Source organism: Calonectris borealis, chromosome 2 (genome assembly GCF_964195595.1).
Source record: "Calonectris borealis chromosome 2, bCalBor7.hap1.2, whole genome shotgun sequence".
Taxonomy (NCBI): domain Eukaryota; kingdom Metazoa; phylum Chordata; class Aves; order Procellariiformes; family Procellariidae; genus Calonectris; species Calonectris borealis.
Window position 1 is genome coordinate 115,617,751 of NC_134313.1, and position 21,420 is coordinate 115,639,170.

General features: G+C 39.7%; 1 protein-coding gene across 1 annotated transcript in view; it reads left to right on the forward strand.

Moving 5' to 3' along the window:
* ITGA9 (integrin subunit alpha 9) overlaps positions 1-21,420 on the forward strand; it is a 230,823-nt gene that overhangs the window by 123,596 nt on the left and 85,807 nt on the right. Inside the window, exon 17 of the mRNA XM_075143035.1 lies at positions 7,529-7,605. Coding sequence (XP_074999136.1) covers positions 7,529-7,605 — 77 coding nt within the window. The remainder of the gene's footprint in view (positions 1-7,528; positions 7,606-21,420) is intronic.

A 21,420-nucleotide genomic window follows, 5' to 3' on the forward strand; every position in this document is an offset into this window, starting at 1 on the left:
AGAGATTCAGAACTGAACAAGAACAGCAGGTGTCCAGATGTATTGTACCTCTGAAATGTTTATAATTAGCAAACTCGCTGAAGTAAGAATGAGTGGAAGTCAGTGCCTCTGATGGTATGCATGTTTCTATATGCTCGTTCTTAAGCAATGACAAGCTTGGCCAGTAATTGTCCAACTTGTTCATATTCCTGTTTAACACTAGAGGAAAAAGAATATAACTGAGAATGTGTAAGACATGGTTTAATCCCCAGGTTTAGATCTCATGGACTTCCTAAGGAACAATAGCCAATATCATATGCTAATACACACATGAACACACAAACACAGATATATAGACCTTCATGTCTTGGCATATGTGCTAGGGGAGGGTCAGATTACAGGATGATCCTGTCTTAGATGCTAGGATGTGAATTATCTGATTTAGTTTACAGGTTCTTCAAATAAATAGGTAGAGAAAGGAGAGATGATCACGTAAGCATTTGCAAGCTGAATCCTAACTTAAAATCCTACTGGGTAATTTCTGGAGTTCAGCGTAACAGCATGCATTTTATTTCCAAACTACTCTATAGATGGAGAATTGTAATTGTAAGAAAGGGAGAGTTCCTGCTTATGCGTGGAGCTATAAAAGAAAATTGTAATATTCTTAAAAAGCCACAGAGACAGGTGACAGACTTCAGGAAGCCAGGCTCCATTAGCTCTGTTCATATCTTTTCAGCAGTTATATGAAGGATCAGTAGAGCTTAATTGGAATACCTAACATCTTGAGAGGAGATAATATGATAGTACTTGTTCATTCAATTCAGAATACCTCAGTGCCACAAAATCCTTGTCAGTTCAGAGTAGCATTCATAAATACAAAACCACTGAAGTGCAGGTGGATTATAGGAGAGGGCTTTCACATATCCTTGGGGGTCTAAATGAGCTAAAGGTAGACATAAATTGCATATCTGATGATTTAAAGACTTTTTTTGCGTTTCCAGCTGACAAAACAGCTGCCACATCTGTTTTTCATTTGTCGTTGTTATTATGCTTTTCTATTTTTAATTACACAATTGTGTGATGAGTAACAAAGGTTTTGACTCTTGTCTTTAAGTGTTTAAGTATGAAAGCATCCTGAGTGAAAAAGATACATCTTACATGGTTCCACTTTTAGTAGTAGAAATAAGGAGGTTTAGAGTAGAAAATGTTCTTGAATACCATTAAAGAACCCTCCTGAGATGTTATAATTGAATTATTCTCTAGTCATCCAAACCAAATAGAAGACCATTTAAGACAAGACAGGAAAATATATTGAGAAATGTGCTGCAGAAATCCATCCTATAATGGTATGGGGAGATGGGACAATTAACCCGATAGGTCTTTCCCATCTATTGTTCTATGAATTTATAAGGTCTGAAGTCTTGTAAAATGAGAACACTATTTGGATGATTTGAACTGTTAATAATTTAAAAAAGAAAAAATTGCCTCAGCCTGAAAAATGAGTGAGTCAGACTAGAAATCTAATAAAGCTCTGAAAGGCTGGGGGTATATTTCTATTGCCACCAATTGTAATTCTTCACCCCAGGAGAATATGAGGACAAAAGATTGCGTTGTTAAATCCACTTACTGCTGTGAGGAATAACTAATACATATGTTTATTAATTTATGCTTGCCTTCAATAGCTAACAGGTTTCATGCCTGATCTTTTCTAAACAGCTGATTTCATTTGGAAGTTCCTGTTCCTCTTATATTTGAGTGTCCTCTCTCCTTTTTAGCTTGGTGCTCCAGCCCAGTTTTTAACACTTACTGAAAGCAGGATGCAGCTGAAATAGGGGAGAAATGATTGCATTTGGCCTTAGATGGCTTGACAAATGGCAATGTGCTAGTCATGAGCCGTAGGCCCAGAGTCTTCCACTCAATAAAGTGGATTAATTCCCCTGTAGCCTTCCCCAGCTGGAGTAGTTCGACTTACATGGTTGCACCCTTACTAGTGTAGTAAAATAATTATTACTGGCCAGTTTCTGTTTTCTTACACTAATGCACTATAAATGAGCATCTGTTTTCTTTGCATGAAGACATGCTCTGATGAAGTCTACATGGAGCTGAGGGAGCTTGCCAGCTAACCTTGGTCCCTTGCACCATGCAGTACCGGCACGGCTCTTTGGTTTTGTAGTAGGATTCTATTGAACGCTTATCGCTCCCCTGGTATTCCTGCCTTCGTCATGTGTTCGCTCTGCCACTCACTAGGGGTATTGTGGAAATCATGCGTTCTCATTTTATCCAGCACGTCTGATGAAATCCTGGAAAGTTTTTCACAATATTAATTGCTTTTCTAGTGGGAATTTAAATCAGCTATTTTGCACTTGGCTTAGCAAGATATATGAATGGACCGTTTCCATGAGTAGTATAGTAAAGCATAGGATGTCTGGGGAGAGTCAGTCACTATTTCTTTTTCTGTGGTCAGTAGATCTGTAAGTAATAGCTTTATTTTGCAGGCAACTTGAAAAACTAAAGACAAAATAAATAAATCAGGCTCCTGTATCTATATTTAGGCACATTAATATCTAAGTGATTGATTTGTAAAACTATAAAACAGGAAATAGTTCCTAGAAAAGGCAGTGAGATTTGCTTACAGCTCAGTACTTTTGAAAATTGGATCACATATCCTGGTCCCTAAATAAGGACCCAGGAACCCAACTTCACCAGATAACATGGTAATAGCCATATAGCATCACGATCTAAAAAGCACAGCGTTATTAGACTAACAAGCCCCCTTATCCTGCATCCTTTAAATAGAATTGCTTTTGTGTTACTAGCATGATCTAATTGCTAAATCATCCCTGCACATACCATAGGGTATGGTGACAATTTATGGGAAATCAGTGTAGAGATTGGAATTCTGTTTTCTTAACCCAGATTATTTAGCATAATCTAAGTTATCCTGCTGAAGTATGTGGCACAGTTTATGAAGTTAAGAGAATGGATCCTCAGTTACCAGAGGGCAGCTCTGCCACTTTTTAAGAGGTGCTCTCTGAATCTTTTGTATATTGATGTGTGAGGAAGTAGTTAAAGGCTTGATCCAGAGTGAATCACTACTCTCTTATCCAGACAGTAAAACAACATGTTTTCAAGGGTTCTTTTGAGAATCCCATTTTTCCTCCTTCTCTTCAAGCATTGTCCTTCAGCTGTGAAAGGATGGGCACAACTCTTACTGGAACACAGTACTGGCAACCTCTCAAAGACTTGATTGCACATTTTGGCTACAACCTGAAATTTCCATGTGCTTCCCTGAATTTTGGGAGGTTGAATGTCTTGAAATACTTTTTTTTCTTTGTTTATTGGATGATTTCCAGTATTTTCTGTGGGCAGGAGTGCCATAAACACAGGTTTTTTTGGTTTTCTCTGTTTCCTGTTCTCTTCCCTACTCTCAGAAACATAAATGTGTTTAATTTTAGATAGCCATTGAAAGAAATTGAAGCAATTTAGCAAGCCAGGTTTGTAATCCCAGATCGCCTTCTGCTGAACAGAGAGCTCTGACCGTTAGGCTGAAACCAGGCTCCTTCTTGCTTATTTTACCTCCTAGCAGCATTCCTTAGCAGTCCACCATTGTCAGGAAGGAAAAGGAGAATATCTTCACACCCAATACCCGGCAGCTTTGTGCTTATCCTTAGGATGCAGGAACTAGGGATTCGTCCTCCTCCTATTTCCTGAGGCAGAGGACTGTGCACTTACCCCTGGCCTTTACCACAAAATGTGGAACTTAATCCACTACCTCTCTTCAAGAGGCAGAGTGAACACAAAGGTACTTGCTTTGAGACCCTGATCTGAGTGCCTGTCTAGACATATCCCCTTCCTTATCAGCTGGCTCTAGGTCTCTCCTTACTGTACATTTAATTGTGTATAGATGTGTATATTCACTCTTTATAATGAGTCTATCTTAATGTAGGCTTTTTGACTTACCCTCTGGAGGACATGGGCAACGTCCGTCTCTGCTAACCTTTCAGCATATATGTGCTACATTCCTTGACCTCCCAAGAAGCATCATCGTTTCTACCCAGGAAAGTTGCCACGCAGAATTTGAGAAAACCATGTTTCTCCAGGAAATTTGGTGACCTGGTGGGAACCTCTATGGAGCGGTTCCCCATAGCTGCTGGGTTCTGTGCAGCAGGGGAGGGCGCAGAGAAGAATCGTGGATCCTAGAAACATTGGATTTGCTCTGTGCTTTGCTGTAGATCTGGTGATTGCAGGAAGTCTGGCAGACTCACTGTGCATGCACTTTACATTAGCTATGTCTTTGTACAGTAAAGATGTGTCCTAGAAACAGTGGGGTTATCCTGTCCCTGCTACTGAGCACACAAACACCTATTTCTCTCCTGGAAATGCCAGACAAAAGTGTGGTGGCCTTGAGATAAAATATGCAGCTGTGTTTCTCATTCAGGACAATTTTTGCCCCTTCCCCACCTTTGCCCCCCAGCCTTGAATTTTTTCTTGAACGTATTTCTTATGTGAAGAAGCTTCCTGACCATCTCTGATACACATATCCAAAGCTGTGACGTACTTGGTACAATATAAGTGGAATCCAGTAAGAATCAATCAGACTTCAGTAAAACCACTGTTCGGAATTGCTCCTCTTCACTTTGGATAACAGTAACTGCAAAAATTATGAAGTGTTTCCACAGTGCAATGAATTTGTCCTACTTCCCTTTTTCCAGTTCTGGATAATACATACAGCCCATTGCTTACCTTGTTCAACACTTTTAATATGTAGAGAGCTCTATAAATCCCTAAAACTGGTATTGTAAAGCTGAAACCGCTTTAAAGATTGCTTAGAGTTAAAATTAATGATTATATTGTGGTAGGGCCTGTGCATATCCCAGGAATGGACTCCTGCTCTAACAACATGCAGTGTTGAGTTAGATACAGCTTCTGGCCCAAAGAAATCACAGCCCAAGTAGACCAAGTAGGGGCACAGTAACAGAATATATAAGCAGTGTTCACAAATGTTATGACAACTTAAAGTGTGTTTACTCCTTAATTCTTTAGGAGGGATTTGAATAGGCGGGAATTAGTTAACCACAAAGGCAGAAGAAGCAACAGGCTGGGGAAGGGGAGGCTCGAGATAGCAGAGAAGAAAATGGAGGAAGTAGATTGACTGTGAGAAGCTACAGGGTTGAGGCTGTAGCAGGCACACAAAAAGAGTAGGTGGAGTAGAGTCATGGCAACATCTATCTAGAGCGGGGAAATAGTGAAAAATAGCAAAATAATCCATAGATGTCATTAACCTGTGATGGAAGTGGGCTGCTGAACCAGCTGTGGCTGCATTGATGGGTCCTACCAGCTGGCTGGACTGGAAAACCTTTCTCCCCCCAAACCTGAACAGGTTCAAGATCCTCCACAGAAGCAAAGGGTTCACTCCTACACATTTATGGATCTGGGGACTCATCATCCTTATTTCTTTCTCCCATCCCAGTGCTGTGTAGGAACTTGGTTTTCTATGACATAACGAAATACTCCCAGTGTATTTCAAAGTAACTTGCTGTCTAGTGGATGATATGTTGGAAGAGATACATGCTCAGTAGTTTTAGAAAATGAGGTATTTGTTCATTCTTTCTGAAGAACCGCAGCTATAGATTTAGTAACAAAATTCCAGGATTATTAGGTAGTTAGTTAAATGTACTTACAGTACTTTATTCTTTGAAATGTGCAGGTCGTATCTTTGATTGCTCTGTTGGCTTTGCCAAGATTTCTGCAATGCAAATAGGGAAACTGTCAGGCAAGAATATTTTTACAGTTTATTTTTCTTTCTCCTCTGAAGGTCAAACCATCTTTCCTATATATAGCTGCTACGGTGGTTGAGGATTAATTCTGAGGACTTTTGAGACTATACCTCTGAAACGTGCCATGTTTTGAGAGGAATACCTTGTACTGGTTCCTGTCTCAGGGCTATTCTTGTCCTTTGGTGTGGTAGTCTTTATTAAGGAGGAAGGGTAAATTCAGCCCTTCTGTTTAAATCCGCAACAATTTCCACTTCTGAGATTCCGAGAAAGCAAAAGGTGGGAAAGAAAAATGAAAGGGCAAAGTAAATAGCCCCAAATGAACTGGCCACCTCCCATCTTTCTTCTTTTTGCAACTCAGTACAACCTACAGCATAGTTTGATATCTGCTAGTCCAACACCAATTAACTTCATAAAGGTCCACTCCTTTTTGGGGAGCTCTGACAATATAGAAAAAGGAGACCAACCTGCCTCCTTAGCCAAGAATCTTCCTGGAGAGACCAGGATTAGAAATCTCTATGCCCTCTGGGCTTAAGATTCAAAGTCTTTCTCCAGTCCTGATACAGTTGGGCGGAGCTCTTAAAAAATGTATTAACTCTGTATCTTCTTTTATTCCCACTCACACTCCCCGAGTCTCTCCAACGTTATGCGACCATTATGTGTGTCCTGCACAGAATTGCTCTGTCTTTGCATTTATGATTGAAATATATTTACTTTGGTAATAAATGTCATGAAGCCAAACCTGTAGAAAGGAACATTCAGATTAAAGGAAGAGATCAGTGGACTGTCAGGTTCGCTAGCTGAACAGTGTTGGCAACCCTCATTTTGGGTATTTGTCCTTTGCATATTTGGTAAGCTGAAGAGCATTACAACTCTGAAAGAATGAATCCTCCAGCCTGAAAAGTCTAGTTATATGAAAGGTATTGGTCTCTGTTCTCAACAGCAGGGGAAAGTAACCAAGATCTTGATAGCATCTGGGTTTCTTGAATGCCAGGAACATGTTCCTGTCCTCTTCTTTCACTCACTGGTGGCTGCGTCGTTTAGGCATGACAAACTACTGTAGAGATTTGCATAGGCTCATAGACTTCTGTATTCCCCTTCTTTTTGCTGCTTAAACAGCATGCCCCTGTCTAGTGGTATGTCATCCTTTCACAGTTCCTAACTTTATTAATCTATTAAATCTCCTAATTGATAGTCTTTACCAGAGTTCACAAGATTGACAGGGGTTCCATTGTTTGAGGGTATTATTGGTACATAACAGTCTTTGTAATTTTCTGTTGCTTGCAGGATGGCAGCAATGTTTTCTACCATACGTAAAACCTAAAAAAAAAAAAGGTTTAATTCCTTATCTTTAATATAGGCTAGTGAATATGTTTTGTGCATGATTTCCTTACTTGCAATTCTTAGGACTGAAAATAGTTTCATAAATAGTTTATTTTCTGTTTCGTTTTCATGCACATGCATTGGGAAGAGAAATAAGAGTGCCAGAAATATTGTGTGAGCAGTAATTCTTGTCAGATGAGAAGTGGGGATGGATTGAGGAAAACCACTGGGAGAGTCTGGTTTTGGTAAAACTTCTTGTTCAGTTAGAAGAGAATAAAAACAGTTCTGATAAAGATGAGATTTGCCTGCCCTTGAATTTCCTTAACACTCACGTGATGTATTCCTGTATCACAGATTTTGGTGTTTTTTTATTTCATCCAAGCATGTTCCTTCTTTGAATTTTGGTCTTACTCTTTTTATGCTGTAACAGTTCTTTTCTCTGTTTTTCACAGACTGTTTTTGAGAGGAACTGTCAATCTGATGACTGTGCTGCTGATTTGAAACTTCAGGGTAAATTATTGCTGTCTAGGTGAGTAGCTGAACTTTTTTTTTTCTTTCTTTCTTTCTTACACACTAGTATGCCATTCATTTTATGTAAGATGGCATTGAAAAATCAAAATACAAACACAGACGTTTTATATCCAGACTAGAAGGATGATGACAGTGATATCATCTTTAGTGCAGAAAGGTATTGAGTTGTATATAGAATCTGAACTCCTGTAGTGGTGGGCTCTGTGCACATACAGGGCAATACACCTTCACCTTCCCAATCACAATAGACAAAACTGGAGAAAAAAAATAGCATTGCAGAGAGGGGCAGAGAAAGTAAAGATGCCTGCCCAAATCAAGTACCAATGTGGACCATGTAATTTTTCAAAGACAATAAAATACTGTTTATGACATGGTAGGAGTAAAACTGCCTGTAGAAAAGTAGTTTTGTTCAGAAAAAATGTCACATGGAAGGTTAAAAAAACCCCCCAGAACATGGCAAATTATCTTCTTCAAATTATCTTTTTCTGTTTCTGAACTTGTAGTTTTGCTAACTCTCCTGAAATACTGCTCTACTTTGTCAGATTCTTCTCCTTAGTATGTTGGGGAGGGGTGTCTGATTTCACTTTCTTCTGGGATAACAAACCTCATCAAATAGACCAGAGGTGAAGTGTATGTTTTGTCCCTTGTGACTGGTGATCCTAGGAAAATGCCTATTGTTTTGTCAGGATGTAGTTATTCAATTTCGGGATAAATCAGGCTAAAGGTGAACTTTACACATCACTTCTGTTTCCTTTTTTTCCAGCATTTTTAGCACATTTTTAGAGATGGAAGTGCTGATGCGAGTTATTTAATTGTGTGCCAGAGGTTTTGCTGTTTGATGGAGATGCTTGCTGTGAAATGCTTTCCTTTAAGGTCAGGAAAGAGAGGGGAAGAGACTCCCCTGCTTTAGGGGGGAAAAAAAAACGGAAGAAGTAATAGTCAGGAGATATACACACGTTTTATGTACGTCTACAGCGTGCTGTAACCATACTTGGAGACAAAACTGAACCAGAGTCAAGTCTGAGAAGTTACCGACTTCTCCAGACACGACTGAAGTCCACAGGAATGTTTCGGGGGATTGGCTGGGAGCAGGGTTAGGTCTCAGGTTGCAGAGTCCGAGCTTTGACTGCGATTAGTCTGGATTTTTGACCTTTTGCTCGATCTTCATGGTGAGCAAAACCTGTTGAGAGCTGGAGATGTGTCTGTGCAGACTAGGGAAGTCAGTGAGGGATTTTGTCCTGCAGTTGAGGAATAATCAATAAAAAGCAAGGGACAAGTCCTAAAAACTTGTCAGTCAGTGTATAGTAATCACAACAGTAAGAGCTGTATTTGCGATTGGAGGACTGTTTATTTTTACTTCTGTTATTTATGTTATCTTGGCAATTTAAAAGCCACAACCCTCAGAAAAGCTTAGGATATTCAAATACAGTTTCTACATTTGTACAGCAAAATGTTGAACAAATGCTCTCAAATCTTCTTTATCCAGTGACACTCTGAAGTCCTGTTTGAAATAAAGAGGATGTTGTCAAATCCATCAAGTCTGCACAGAATGGGTTTTCTTTAGCTAAAGGGCTGTGTAAGCTTCAGTTTTTAAGAAACATAACACAATGGGTATCTCTAAGGAAAACAGATTTTTCTTATTATTGCATGTAAAACTACTAAAACATGCTATGGATTCTGATTTTAGAGAAGTGCTTGTCTTGAAGAATATGCTAATTTTTCCAGCCCCATGTGTTTCGTGCTAAAGAATCCTACCAGCATTTTTCCACATTATTCCTGTTTATGCTAAGTCTGTGTACAAAGCATTTTTTTTGTAGAAAGAGTAAAAAAGTTGATTCGCTTATTACTAGCTGCACTAAACAATTGACTTCATTGTTAGCAAGGTTATGGCAATGCCTTTGTCTAAATAATCACATCTGACTAAATTTGGTGGACTTATTACTGGAAAGAATGCAATTAATGACACACAGATACATTGAATTGAAATACACAGGATGTTTATGGGAAGGCAGCGGTTAAGTGCTGTCTCTCAGATCTGCTGCAGGTCTTTGAAGATGTCACTGGACTTGCGGATAAGGTGATCCAGTTAAGATCATCTACCTGGGCTTGCAGAAGACTTTTATTAAGATTTCTCACCTAAAGTTCATAAAGAAAGTAAGTTGCCCAGGTCTGAGAGGAATGGTGCCTGAGCATTACTACCTAATTAAAAGATAGTCAACAGAGAGGAGTAAATAGTTTGTTTTCCTGGTGGAGAAGACTCCACAAGTGCTTGTGCTGGGACCAGTGGTATTCAGCATATTCGTAAATGATCAGTGGAATAATCTGCTAAAAATGAATAGCAAGGTGATAAAGTTTAATAATCATACTAAACTATTCAGAGCAATGAAAAGAACAAACGAGAAGGTATGTTTTCATGAAGTGTGTGATTAATCTGTGGATTTTACTGTTCGGGATGTTGTAAATGTTGAGTTTACATGGTAGAGAAATGGCAAATAAAAGTGCGGGAAGCTGAAGAAATATGCCAGCAAAATCACACTCTGTGCTTGCCTTGTTCTTTCATAGGCCTCTTGCTTTTAGACATGGTTGGATACAGGGCTCTCTGCTAGATGGATTGACTTCGTCTGGCTGTTCTTACACACTTTTTGTGATTTTGTAGCACATAAGAGCCAAAAGCTGTGCAGAGAGCTATATATTGTAAGGTATAGTTTTGTCCATCACTATATATAATACACTTTCAAACGTGTGCTGGTTAGAGCATATATGTGTATAGGAAGTTAGCTCAGATTACATTATCATCAAGAGAATTGCTTGCTGAGGTCACTGTTACAAGCTCAGGAACTATACAAGCTACTCCGATTTAGAATTCACCTGGGATGCGTTTGAATCACTAGAATTACCCAGTTAAAAGATTGCACCCAGCTTTGAAGATGCCAAACCCGCATACCAAATGACTAATAGGAAAACCAGCCTGTGCTGGCAAGAGCTAACCAGGTCTGCTCTGATTTTGCTTTTCCTGGGATCCTCCTCTTCTGAAAACTTATTCGTGTGCCTTCAAATTGGGAGCACTGCACTTTGATAAATAACAAATAGACAGTGTGGGATGTTAACACTTGGTCTAGGAAACGTCCTAATATATGTCCATTTATCCAAAGTGCTCGAACCAAGCAAATCTGCATGTGTAAGTTAGAAACTTCACTGCTGTTCTGACCAGATATGATTGGGTTTGCCTCATTATTTCCTGTTGTCGAGGCGCTGCTGCATGTGGAAACGGCGCTGCTGCATGTGGAAACGGTGCTGCTGGGTAAGATGAAACCCTCCACTGTGAAGCTGGAAAAGAGAGTAGGGTAGGACTGCTTGAAAGTGGGCAATAATAAAAAACTTGAAGCCTTCTAAGTCTATCTGGAAGCTTTTGCAAAGATTTGGGAAGGTGAGGGTGGGATGTAGTGGTGATTCTTGTATTCTGTTTTTTTTGAATACTTCTGTCCTTAGAGACTTGGGATGAAGACCAGGGTAACGTGCTGTACTGGAGTGAAGAAGAGTTAGAATGCATTTTTTCTGGAAAGAAAAAGGTTTGTTTTCAGTTAACAGATGAACCTCTTTAAGGTTCGTCCACCTTCATTAGCATCAGTTTACATGTAAACCCATCCCAACTTCCTGAAGTGAGCGTTGGACAAAGGAGCCAAACTCTTCCTGCTTGTGGCAGATGGCAAAAGGGGCAAGAGTCATGGACTGTGGCTTGGCAGGTTCAGACCAGAGATTTGGAAAAACCTTCTTGCATAGGCAGTTCATGCTGCACGGGAATGAGGTGTGCAGAGATGGTGTGCTCTGCCATCCTGGGTTTCAGGACTTGGCTAGATAAGGTCCCCACTGACCTCATCTGTTGCTGGCAATACTCGTGTGTTGAGGAGGATGAAGATGGATTGTATGACCTCTAGAAATCCCTTCCAACCAACTTTTCTGCAGTTTTCTGACTCATCTTGAGGTAAATCCTCTCTGTAACCTGAGCAAAATTGCCTCAACAAAATCCAGCTCTTCGCCAACATGGAAATACCTGCACAGGATGGTTTTGGGTGTCTTTTAGCGCTGTGGCTGGAAACCTGCCTGTGGGACTCCTTGCCTCTCGCTGATGCCACCTCTAACAGCGAGAACGTGCAGCATCACAAGAGGGGACAGTAATATCGAAGGCTGGACCTAGCAAAGCAAACTGTGGGGATTTAACTTTCTACAGCAGACATTACGAGATAGCATGTAGAAACAGCTACAGTGGTGTGTGCTAGTATTGCTACAAATGTTTTTTTTAGTGGTTGGCCTGGACTTACTCGTAGGAGTATGAGTGTTGTTAGCCTAAAACTACAGATGGCAACTTAAGAGTAAGGAAAAAGGAGCCATGGAGTGTGCTGGGGACTTGGTGAAGGCAGTTGGGAGAAACTGAAGGAGCAGAAGAGAGGCGTTTCATCTTTCTGGTCATGACTGTTTTCAGATCCATTTTTCTTAAAGAATAAACACGTGAGGTTTTGGCAGCACAGAGCAGAGAGACTACTCATCGCCTCCGCTTCAAGAAGTCTCCAGTGTTAAATCTTGCAGCTGTCGTAGGAGATAGCAAAATCTGGCCCTATCCAATACAGTAATGTCCTGTATTGCAGGGGTGGGGGGGAATGGGGGGCAGATTTCTAAAGGAAGAGACTTAAAAGTATCTTAGTGTAAAGAAAGTATTTATGTATTGTATACAGGTAACTTTAATGACATAACCTGAAACCATAAGAGAAATAGGAGTAGAATATTTTGCAATAAACTTTATTTTTATGGCCATAGCTTTGGGACAGCAATAGGAAACCAGTTTTCCTTTCCAGCAATCCAGTACTGAAAAGCAAAATGCAATTAAAGAGTGTTCTGTTAGCTATTATTTTCAAATATTGTTTAATATTAAAAATATATTTATTACTTATCATGCTTGACTTCAATGCCTCACTCTGTTTTCTTAGCACAGCAAATGTCTTTTCCATCAGGTTTCTATAGCAAATAGCACAGTTTTATTGAGCCTTTCTGTAGCTACTTGTTTAGAAGCTGAACTGAATCTGTTTCCTCAAGATGTGCTGGGGGAAACACTGAAATAGGTGTTCTGTAGAAGGTTAGACCTCCATAGCCTTTAAAATCTGCTAATCCATTCCTCTGGTACTTTATATGGGAGAAAAGCACTCTGGTCTTTTAAGAAGAACCTGAAAATGCTGAGGGAGCAGGCTTGACAGGAACACACATCTTGTCTGGCATACCAAGGCAGTTTCAGGCCCTGAGCTGGTGCCTATCCATCTGATTGGCACTCTGCAAAGGCAACGGTAGTTATCAAGCCCTGTTTAGGCTGTAATGGGAACCAAGTGAAAACCATGGAGAAGACATTTGAGTAACAGTGAGGGTGTTTGAAAAAACAGATTTTCTTCCAGCTATAATAAACAAACCAGCTAAAAAGACCAGAGCAGAATGGGTGGTGGCTTCCCTGCGAGATGCAGCTAGGAAGGAAATCCTGTATGGCTGTGTAAATATACTGACAGCCCGTGTGTCACAATGAATAGAGCAGCTTTACCGAAAACAAACAGTACAAGAAGAAAGATGATGTTGCAGCATGTCATGTAGCTGCTGTGTTCCAGCACAAGCTGTGCGTGTGGTATGTAAATCAGGTTGTAAGCACAGGAATACGAGCCCCCTTGGATAGAAAATGCTGTAATAAATACTGCTATAATAAATATTATAGCAACAGAAAATGCTGTAATAAATATTGCTATTCCTGAGAAGGTTCCAGGAGGAAGTCTGTCTTCCATATATTTATGTGACATGAGGTTACCCTTCATCCGTCATTAGAAACAGAATTACTCACCCATTGGAGTGCTTCTGAGTGTATGTTTGGCTGTTAGGAATAAGCAACTTGCTTTTATGTGTTGGTTTAGAGCATCCTTAACGGCCACCATTCATTAGACTCAAATTTATGTTCTTCCCCTACCGACTGGCTGGGGTTCCCGTATATACTGCTGCAAATTGTTTATTTTGGAAATTTATTTTGGAAATTGGAAGCAAAAGTCATAGAAAGCCAAAGGGATGACAGGTGCATTTTGCAGAAATTTTCAAGGTTTTTCAAATTGCAGAGTTTTTTGAGTTGGAGCAAATGCTTTCAAAAGTTCTCTTGTGAAATGGGGTTTTTGAGAAATGCCCTTTTCTAGTTGAAAGGTCAAATTTGTGACTTGGGCTGTTTCTGCTTCTGTTGGTCCCTCTGGAATTAGCCAGAGAATGGACAAACCCCCATTTCCATTTTAATGAAATGGTAATTCATGAAGAAAAAGTGTTTTCCAGTATCTTCTGGTCAGCTCCACAGAAGGTTTTTTTTTTTTCCAAATAAATTCCTTCTGTGACTTAGTAAAGGATTAATATGTTTTCTGCCAACACTCCTTTTGTTTCTGTGATCTCTTTTGTCTCGTGCATGGCTCTGTATTTGATAGGCATGTAAATGATTTGATGTGATCTTTTGGGGTGTAATCTCGAAGTACCTAACCCAGGCCTCACTGAAAAGACAAGGGAGAGTGTGCACCACCACCCTGTGGCCCCCCCAGCCCTTGAGTTTACAACTCTGAAGTTTATAAGCATATTATTTGTATTAGTGAAGAATGAATAATTTCACATAGGTGACTAGCTATGCAACTGCAAAACTGTTGTTTTGCAAATGCTGTGTATAGATATAAGGATGAATATGCTTGTAGACCTATTAAAATCAGTGGAAGGACTCCCTCTGGTTCACTGGGCACATCATCAGACATTAGGCACCTGGATTTGAAAAATGAACCTCAGCAGTTTCATATTGACTTGTCAAATTATTACAGAACCTGAGCTGAAGGAATCCAGAAATTGTAGGTAAAAATGTGTGTTATGACAGCTTTGTCCAATTTGCTTTTCACCAGCACAAGACGTAACGGCACAGAACATAGGTTAGTGCAGTAACAGAGCAGAAAGTCGGTGTCTTCTGAAGAAAGGAGCAATAACATAAAATTTTGATCAGAAAGTTCAAAACTTTTTGAATGTATATCTCATGAATATAGTAGTGTTTTATAAAAAAAATTAATACAGGTTTTCACTGATCATAGGCTTTTGCAAACCCATGGAGAAAGGCTGCAAGCCTGTGGTTTAATGTGGGAAGCAAAGCTGTTTCATAAATTTGACCAGGCTCACGCCTCAGCACTTATCTTCTTTTGATCACACAACGGGGATTTGTTGCCAGAGAGGCCTCACGTTTCATGGCATGCCCGTTGTGGTTTTATGCCCCTGAAGTGCATCTTAACAAAACAGTCATGATGAGGAAAAACAATATCCTTTCATTTGGAGCTTAATTACATGCTCTGATAGTATCTGTTTTTCCCTTCCTCTTCATTCATAGCAGATGAAGAATTTGTTTTCACTTATTTTATCTTTCATTGAACAAACACTTCTTTCAAAAATATTTTTGATGTTCTGTTTACCCTAGACAGGCTACCCTAAATAGCCGAGCTGCTCAGATGGAGCTAATTTTCTGCTTTACAAAAAACAACCAAAGAAAAATGAGCAAATGCTATGGTTTAGCATTTCTAGTGCTAGGAAAGCGGTCTTGAGCTTTCAGTCAAGACCTTGTCTGTTTAAAGCTGTGTGTACCAACATGGGTATTCCCAACTCCCAGGACACAAATAGGGAGCCATGACTGATCCTACTGCAGTCATGTACTGCCCATTGGTTACTTGGTCATACCCCAGTGCTGTCCTAACTCACGATCTTTTAAACTCCTGAAAGAGTTATTTCCAGGGAGAAAAGAACGAAAAAACATTGGAAAAATGGATATGAGTAGATTGCTTTCTGTTTTCTTAAGAAGTCATACCAAGTTTAACACTGTGATTTAAGTGATTTCATAAATTATAGTGTAGTTTAATGTTATTTCAAAGTAATTTGCTGCGCTGGTAAAGGGTGCAATGAAAAAATGCTTATACCATTTCATGTATATTAGTACATTTGTAATTCTGTTTGGAATTTAGTCTTTTTGGTGAATCCAGGAAGCAGAATTCTGATTTCTAATTTATATTTACTTTTATTTATCTTCTACCTATAGACAGTTCTTAGTGTATTGAATGCTGCATTTGTGAGGCACATGGAAAACTTTGTTGTAGCTCATCCAGGATCGGATTTGCAGTTTCCTGAAAGGGCTGCCCAGCAGAGCCTGCAATTAATCAAGATGTACTACAAGTTGCAGTGGGAGCATCATCTCAGGAACGAGTGAATGTTTTCCCTTGTTGAGGGTGAATGAGGATGAAGGAATGCTTTCTTGGTTTCCATCTGGTTAGTTGTGCTCAGAGCTTCATAAATCTCTCCCAAAACAAATAAATAAGTCCAGTTTGATAGCAGTGGGCAGTCCTGTTCCTTTTGAACATATGGTGATTGAACCCATATGGATGGTGATAGAGCCATCAAGTGATGAGTGGTAACAAACCTCAGTAGTCCACATCTCATACAAGAATACAGATTCCCAATCTCTATTTTCTAGTAACAGGCCACTGATGATCAGTCAGGGATACTGTACAAGCCAGTCTTGTCACTTCTTAAATACTGCTTTTGTTTTGTAAGAATCACTTGACTGTATCTACTGGAGTAGGATTTTGCTGTTTGTTTTTGAAACTAGACCCTAAAAAGATGTTCTTTCTTGTAATTTGAATTCATTGCTGAACTAATGTATAACCTGGCCCTCCTTGTGAACATCTCAACATCACGATTTTATGGACCTAAGATAGTTCAAATCACCATATTGTTTCTTGCTCTAGCAACCCAAGTATAAAGCTCACAAAACAAAAGCTTAACCTTAGGCAGCACTGTCATACATTAGCTGCCTCAGAGGTGGAAGTTCTTGATACTGTACAGACCACAATGAGAAGCAGATGTGCCATTGTTTTGTATTTGCAGGACACATCTTGGCTGATGCATACATGCATGTGTATGTATATATACATACATATACACATACTCTTTCGTGGTACAGCTACATGAACTTCTTCTGTAGTTTGTCCTGCAATTACAAAACCTGGTAAGGCTGAGGTTCTTCACAGGTACCAGGTAAATTGTCTTGTTAGCTTTGCGTGAGCTATAGAGGAAATGTGCTGATATGGGTATATGTTGCTTATCGTGTTTGACATTTAGACATAACTTACTCCTGATGTGTAACACCTGCTACTGCAAAACAAATTTCCTAGAGAAACAAACCTATGCTGTTTCTAACGTTTCATCTCTGATTGACTGCCTTTTATTGACCTCTGAAAGTGATTGCTGGATGGGGCATTGGTCTTTCTCCCTCATTGATGCTCAGCTGAGTATGCTTTTTAAATTACATACTGCACCCCAGCATCCCAGGAGTGGGACAAGCAATTGAAGCTATCTAATAATAAGAGATCTATTTTTGAAGGCGTAATTTCTATGGTAAATACGTGGTTTGCGTGGTGACTTTGTTAATGATCTAATTCCTAGAAACAGTATGTTAGAAAGTGCTACTGATTCATCCTCAAATTGTAGGGCCAGATCTATGGTCAACAATCACCTATTTTAACAGAGCTCTTGAAATATTTTAACAAACAGGGAAAACATAGAGGGTTTTTTTCTTTCACGTCAGGCTGATGCGTGCAACTTTCAGCTACATGCCTGGTACCATTTATCTTTTGCATTTCTTTCTGCCACTGGTAACTAGTTTTTGTTTGTGTTCCAACCTTAGGATGCTGTCTTACGCACATATGCAGGGATAACTTTGTCCCGGGGGGACAGTACCATTGATTTCAAGGACGCTGCTTGTGGTTATAGAAGGTGTTGGTTTGTATGTGTGTCTGCAAGGGTGAAAGATTAGATTAGAGCTTCTGTAGATGTTGTGCCTCATCTTGCTTTCATGTGACAGTTTCATAAACCAGGGTAGCTCCATTCAAACCAAAAGCTGCTCCCTGGAGTAAACACTGTGTGAAAACAGAGGCGGTTCTTTCCCCACTGATTCTTCAGTTCTATTTATAAAGGGCTGTGAACATCTGGGTACAATTGAAATTACTGATAATAATAAAAGGTACCAGATTTCTGTAGGGTGATAAGATAAGGGGTATTTTTGTGTGGATGTTGTGCCCTACTCTGTCCTTTTTACTTAAAAGTTCGAAGACATAGGTGGCTGGGAGTTATATCTATTGTGTAGTTATGGGGGATTTATGTGGAGAAACCACATTTGGGGAAAAGAGGACAATTTCCAGAGAAGCTTTGAATATATGGTAACTAGCTGTAATTGGAAATCGTTCTGTTGTTTCAATACCATAATAAAGACCAAAAAGGATTTCCTAGAGTGATTTTTTTCTCACATTGTTTACTACTCAAATGCATTCACTTTTAAAATTAAAGTGTAAGAAAGGATGGAAAAGGTAACGCTCTGTGCCATATTCCTGAATTGCAATATATATGGGAACTGAAGCACTAGAGGCGGTAACTCTGCTCCAGAAGGGTACTGGCATGAGCAGTTCCACCTCCTTGGCCCTAGGCTCACCGCAGTAAGCGCTTTTTTCATACAGGACATTCAGTCCCTTCCTATGGGGAAACATTGGCACATTGTTACTCAGTCTTCATAGGGAGCAATATTGGTATGATATTATTTCCAAACTGTGCTCTCCTGACACAGAACCTCAGTTGACCACTCCTCGAATTATCTATTATGTTTTTCCCGTTAGCTCATGTTATCTGCTACTCAGAGCACACTGGAAAGTTTCCACTTGAGAAATAGAAGTAGAAATAGAAAAAATCATTAATGAAATGACCTGATGGGCTCAGAGCTAGTTTACCATAGCTGGCTTAGTGCATCTCAGATAGGCTGTGGTCATCAACTGCATGAGGTCTCTTAGCGCCTTTGCTTGCGTAGGCTTCAGTGCGAGACGGGGAAGGCAGCAGCTCAGCTAATGCAGAATAAGCCATGATATCTTGAGTGTTTGGCCGAGTCCTTAGTCTAGATTGGCTGTGAACTTTGCAGAGAGAATTGACTTTGAACGCACATGTGATGGCACGAAAGTGTAACCAAGCAGTGTAAAATCCATAACTTTGTACCCTGTGGGGTTGTTTAAAATTTTTACTTGGTTTGGATTTGTTTATGGGACTGCTACCTCTCAGTTCTGCACTGAGACATCAAATGAATTCCCAGAAGATCAGCTGAGGGTTTCAGCTTTTCATTGGTCCCTGAGGTTTAAGTATTTGCAAAACTCCTCCCAAAGTTCAACTGACCCCAGAGCCTGGGATAAAAACCCAACAGGAGAAAGGTTGATGAAAAGAGTCTGTGGAGACAAAATTAATATTCAAGTATCATAGTAACTGCAAAGACCAACTACAACGCTGGTTGGTGAAGATAGAAATCTGTTTGGATCTGTCACAGGACCAATGTTGTTGACTCACTTATATCTTTTACTGATTTAAAAGCAAAAGGTGGGACTCCTCTTTAATTTCATCTGATGGAGGTGGAGGACAGATTGGACTCTAGCTGTCTGAAGCATTTTTACCCACTTGCAGTCTAACCGACCCCAGCTGTAACTTCCACTGTCCATCGAGCAATAGCAGTGATTTATCCACATAGGTGCCGGTTTGCTGTAAGGAAAGAAAGACCCCTAATAGAAAAGGGAAAGTCAGTGACCCAGACTAACAGGGTAAGTGCGACCCCATCACATTCCTTGCCCTATGTATGATCTGTGCAGGCTGAGAGGAAGTGTTAAATGCTTTTTCAATTTTTAAAAAAGTTCTCTCTAGTGCAGGAAATAGAGAAATATGTCCCTGCGTACCTTCTGGACTGCAGATTATGTCTCCCCTGACCCACGTTAATAAAAATACCAGCATCTTGGGGGGTGGGGAAATGAAAATTGCAGATCTTTTCAGTTTGCCTTTCCTAGCTGGTCTTTCTTCCCTCACTGATCATAGTGCAATGATGTGGTGCAGGCATTAAAAAATAACGTTAAAGCATGCAAAAAAGATGATACTTGTTTTATCCTGGAATTTAGTTTCCTTTTCTTAATCACTTAAGAGGAAAACATTAAATTTACATTTGATGTGTAGTACCACAACAAGTGAATTCAAAACTGTGGCAGAAATTTGGAGCCTGATTCTCAGAATTGCTTGTTACCTACAAGTCTGGGTCATGTGAATGAAAGCTGCAGGTATTTAGTACTTCCGAATGTCAAACTTCTTTTCCTTTCCATGCAAACATTGATAGCTTGACATCCTTCATGTGCCTGTACGTATGTGTGTACAAATGTGGTTGCCTATATATAACGTATATATATGTCTACAGTCTACCCAGAACTTTTACTCAGTTCATTGTTTGTGCGTAGTACCTGATGTAATGAGATGGTGGCGTTCTGTCCAATTAAGTGATTATATCTTGATATTTTTTCCTCTTCTTTTCTTTCTTTTTTTTTCCCCTCCTTTTTTGAGTCTGTTTTTATTTTTAGCCTCTCTTCCTTGATGTGAGCAAGGTTATGAGGGCCATGGTGAGGATGTTCGCAGTTTTATAGTTCTCATCCAACAAAACATAAACTGAAAGCCATTACCTGATTACGTTTCTTAAATTGTTTGACATACCTTGTCGAGGTGAAGGGGTGGCTTTAGTTTGTTTTCTTGTTTCTGGCGGGTTGCAACAGTTCTTTAGTTGACATATTTTGACTTGACAGCTAGGCTGCTTAATGTGCAGCAGGCGCTGGAGGAGGATGGCACCGAGTTGGCAGCAGAGCTGCTCCAGCACCACAGCAGGCTGTCCGCACCCCGTGACGTTACTCTCTCAAGCAGCAAACAGGGCCTGGGAGTTCCCCTGTGAACGGGGAGATTCCTAATCCTCTTCTCACTGCAAGTGAACCTGATTCATTCCAGATGTATACAGATTTAATGACTCGGAAAGCTGCTCTCTTAAAATGGGACTTACAGCACAATCTCATATAGCCTTTCAGAGGAAGAACTGAACTCCTCTGCCAGCCTAAAGTCAGTGAGATTTTTCAGTTTATTAGTGTGTGAATTTTGTGTAGGAGCAACTACAGTGTGCTCTTAGAAAGTGGGTTTTCTTTCTCTGCTGAAGAAAATGTTGTTATAAACGTTGTTTTGATATGATGCGCTTTTAACAGAGGAGTGATAGCTATAGAAAGGAGTAACACAACCCAATGGTGTTTATTTTGACATTACTTTTTGTGGGTTTAGTTTTAAATAGGATTTCATTCTAAATATTTTTTATTATTCATTAGGAAGGAGAGTATTCTCGATTGTCTTGACTTTATGTTAAATCTCAAAGTACTGCTACTACCAATTCAGAAAGGATTCTGTAGTGTGTGTTGCATTTAGTATCAACCCTGCATCAGATAAATATCTTGTAATGTTCCTTTGCTTACTGAAGTGGTACTTCCAGATTTTGCTAATGGGTTTGATAGATGCTGATTAAGTTTTAAAGTTATTGCAAGGAGTGAGATTGTAAAGTTCATGAGAAATAATTCACTGTAATAAATGGTTGTTTTATTTCTTTGCTTCCAAATATGGACTTTTGATTATTAGAAAATCCCAGCAGATTGTTTAGCATCTTCGTAATGTGTCTGCTTTTCAACAGTAAATGTTGAAGTTGGGGCCAAAAGGTTAAATGCTTCCAAGTACTCTCATATAGTTGTGCCATTAATTTGGTATATAAGGACCAACAACTCAAATGATTAGGACCTCTCAAACTAGTTCTGCAGTCAATCCTGCGCCACATACACTTTTGCAAATGTTCCTTTGCACTGATAGTTGAGAG